Source organism: Octopus bimaculoides, chromosome 1, assembly GCF_001194135.2.
Source record: "Octopus bimaculoides isolate UCB-OBI-ISO-001 chromosome 1, ASM119413v2, whole genome shotgun sequence".
Lineage (NCBI taxonomy): Eukaryota > Metazoa > Mollusca > Cephalopoda > Octopoda > Octopodidae > Octopus > Octopus bimaculoides.
This window is the reverse complement of record NC_068981.1, coordinates 63,824,992-63,829,073: the sequence shown is the minus strand read 5'-3', so window position 1 is coordinate 63,829,073 and position 4,082 is coordinate 63,824,992. Positions and strand designations below refer to the sequence as shown.

Here is a 4,082-nt window from a genome sequence, read left to right as displayed (position 1 = left end):
GGTGGATAGATAGATAGATAGATAGATAGGTAGATAGATAGATAGATAGATAGATAGATAGATAGATAGATAGATAGATACAAACGTCCGCACGCACACACACATATATATATATATATACACACGTACACATATTTGTACTACATACCTACATACATATATACATACATACTAATGAGGAAGGGTTGCTTCTGTTCTTGAATATAAAATAATTTACAAGGCATCATCTTTGTTCCTGGCTCAAGCGCACACACTCAAACACATAGACACATAGACACAGATACACACGCACATACACACGCATACACACACAACACACATATTATAATTTCATTCAAAACGTCTTCGAATCTTTGTTGGGTGTGTGGGTTATTCAAAATGAATGTTTGAATAAGTCACATAACTGATTACTGTCAAAATAATTATATTAATCTCGATACATATATTCACTCAATTTGCGTACTTTATGCATAAAACTACTTATTTTGCACTTAATTATATGTATATACATATATATATACATACATACATACATACATATATATATATATATAAACTCAACTGTGAGCTTTTTGCTAAGACTGTTAACAGATACTATATATTTTGTAAAATTTGTTTTATAAAAGTATATATTTAATATATATATATATATATATGTGTGTGTGTGTGTGTGTGTGTGTGTGTGTGTGTGTATGTATATATATATATATATATATATATATATATATATATATACTTTTAGATACACACAGAAAACGATGAAAAGATAAAACTACTCACGTGACCGTTCTTATCTAATAAATTATTGGTCAATTTTAATTTTTCAAACGATACTGTCTGCTTTTGTAGATTTAAGCCTGAGTGAGGTCCATCGGGGTGCATATATAGCCGGGTGGGCAATGCTGGATCTGCTTTCCCAGCTACTAGCCAAGAAGATTTGTGGTAAGCGTATCTGTACCTTTTGCTGTCTACAGGTACTATATCCATTAGCACTGAATATCGGGTATCTGGATCAGTGTTTCGGAATGAAACACGCAATGTAGGAAACATACGTCTGTTTAGAATACAAAAGAAGAGTATTTGGTAGATTAGTTTTTAGAAAAATACGTACAACATGATATAATAAACTAACTCTTAATGAATCTAATTTTACGATTGAAAGTAATGTATGTATATAAAGGGAGTCAGATTATTTTTAGAAGCATTTAATACTGGTGTGGACTTCTCTCTTTGAAAATAAAAGTTATGGCAATCTTGAGCTCTTGAAAGAGTGCAGTTTCATCAACATAATATATTTGCTCTGGTGTGTAACCTACTTCGGCAATCATTTTCTTAAGCTTCTAAGGGTGATTTACAACGGCCACTGTATCACTAATCATTTTTACGTACAAATTCAAGCATTTCTTAAACCTTTGAACAACTCTTTTTACTGGCTAGAAAAGATTTTTCATTGAGGTGGAGGGAAGTACTGTACGACCACAGTTAGTTAAATGATTACCAGGTTTATCAGTACATCACTCCTTGCACCTCTGACTTGAGCCATAATAATCCCACACTCTTCTCTTACACATATCATTGTCTTGACATACAAAACATGTAGCTACAGGCGTTGCTATAATGCTGATATTATTGTTACTAGTTGGTTATTCAAATGCTGGTGAGCTGGTAGGTATAGTGGTGCTGAGTTGGTAATGATGATGACGGTGATAATGTTGGTGTAGGTATTGCTTGTGGTGGCAGTGGTCATAAGATTCTTGTCAATGTTATCGTTGTGTTTAGTCTTAGGTCAATCCTCATTGATCAAAGAGCAAAATCATTTCATTCAACATTTAAAAACACTAATCTATCATTGTTATCTCTTCTGACCGTTTTTAAATCTGAGAGTTGCTGATAAATATGTATGTATGTATGTATGTATGTATGTATGTATGTATGTATTTGTGTATGTATGTATGTATGTATGCATGTATGTATGTATCTATGTGTGTATATATGTATGCATATATGAATGTATGTACATATATAAAGAGAGAGAAACAGACAGACAGAGAGGTCTCCATTACCTTCCAGATTTAGTGATGATCATTTCCGTGCCGAGATCATGAAATTTACTCCACAGATCTTTAGTTTCTAAAATACATGTTATGTTTGCCATTTCTACGCTGCCATTACTACTGGGAAGACGGAGATTCGGTGACTTTGGTTCGACGTCTATAGGGCTAGAATTTCGACTCGTTCCATTTGTAGTGCTACCAACATCCAGTCTCTCCAGTTTCATCTCTGGCAAATCTGTACTGCTGTCTGTAAAATTTGAAAAATAAATAGGTGTAAGTAAAATATATGTATCACAAAATTTTGAAATTTCGACAGGGCAATCAATCCTCGGATCGAATGTCATGGTCTGAAGAAGCTGTTGAGGGATAGATATTTTACCTGAATGGAATGACTGGCCATTCTTACTAACAGGTGAGTGAATTGAGGTAGTGTACAGGGTGTCCACAAAGTCTGGGTACATGGAGTAAATAAAATCATAACATAAACAATTAAATATAAGAAATAATAATTTCTTAAGTATGTGTTAATCCCCATATACCCAGACTTTGTGGACACCCTGTAGATTAAAGATTATATTGCTCAGAAAATGATGAAATGCTTTCAGAACTGAACGCAAAGGGTAGAAATTTGTGGTTCACTCATTTTCAATAACTAAGAAAACAACTAAATAAATGAAATTTTATTTTGTGAAACAACTGCACTACATAGTTATGGTTTCAACGAATACGTTGCCCCAGAATTGTACGATCACATCCCGTCTGTAATAGAAGAAATGACAACTTGTTCGTCTTACACATCTGTGATGCATTATTATAAGTTGTCTTTTTCGCCAATCACCCTTCTCTTGCTGGATTACATGATAATAGGAGTTAAACATCAATATGCGTGACTGAAACAGTGAGGAATGAAACTATAAAACTGGTCCCAGGGCAAGACAAAAATATTTTGAAAAATTTAAGGCTAATTGGTCACGTGTGTGCTCACGCTTCTAAAAGGTCATCGATAAAGTAAATGTTTACAGATAGTCCAGTGTAAGTTTCCGTAAAATTACGTATTAAGTTTCCGTATTGAATATGATACCTACAATAGTAGCGAAGTTCTTAATGGTAAATTAAAGCAGAGTCTCTTTTAGGAAACAAAGACCAATGTATTTATATAAAAATAAATCCATACACATATAGAAATATAGATATGCGTACATATATATATATATATATATATATATGCATACATACATACGAACTTGCGTACATACTTATAAATATACATACATATATGTATACATGCGTACAAACATACATACATACATAAATACATACATACATACATATATACATACATGTATATGTATGAATGTATTTTTTTTTTATTATATGTTAAGTTTTTGGAAGCTGGAGTAAACATAAATTCCGGAAAACGTAATCTTCCCGATCTTCAGTAGCCATTCTTCCAGATCGTTACTGGTGTGTGTGTGTGTATGTATTGTATGTATATATTGTATGTATGTCTCTCTCTATATATATATATAAATATATATATATATATATATGTGTGTGTGTGTGTGTGTGTGTGTATACATGAGGGGATGCTGACAAGTTCCTAACTTTGGTCAATTAATTATGATTTTATTCAACATATTCTCCTCTCAGATTCACTCACTTATTGCAGCTGTCCCTCAGTATTGCTAAGCCCTGTAAAAGAGCTCGGAAAGGTTGGGCTTCCAGCCAGGACTTTCGCGATACCCTTCAAGCCAGGAACTTTTCAGCACCCCATCGTGTGTGTGTTTGTGTGTGTATGTGTAAACACACAAACACACACACACACATGTATACTTATTTTCGATTTAGGCACATTCTGCCAGTTCATATATTACGCATGCTCTCACGCCTACGCATGATATTTCGTTTTTCATCATCGCTACCCTACATATTTTTCTTCTCTGCCAGGAATATACATACATATATACATACATACATGTATACATACATACATACATACATATATATATATATATATATATATATATA

The 4,082-nt window shown here is 33.1% G+C and overlaps 1 protein-coding gene across 3 annotated transcripts in view; it reads right to left on the bottom strand.

Annotated features, from left to right (window-relative positions):
• The window catches only part of LOC106868241 (T-box transcription factor TBX20), a 105,493-nt gene that overhangs the window by 10,908 nt on the left and 90,503 nt on the right, over positions 1–4,082 (bottom strand). For all 3 annotated transcript variants that reach the window (XM_052967193.1, XM_052967202.1, XM_052967204.1), the window contains exons 2-3: positions 2,064–2,301; positions 781–1,054 (exon numbers count right to left, since the gene is read on the bottom strand). In XM_052967193.1, coding sequence (XP_052823153.1) covers positions 781–1,054; positions 2,064–2,301 — 512 coding nt within the window. The remainder of the gene's footprint in view (positions 1–780; positions 1,055–2,063; positions 2,302–4,082) is intronic.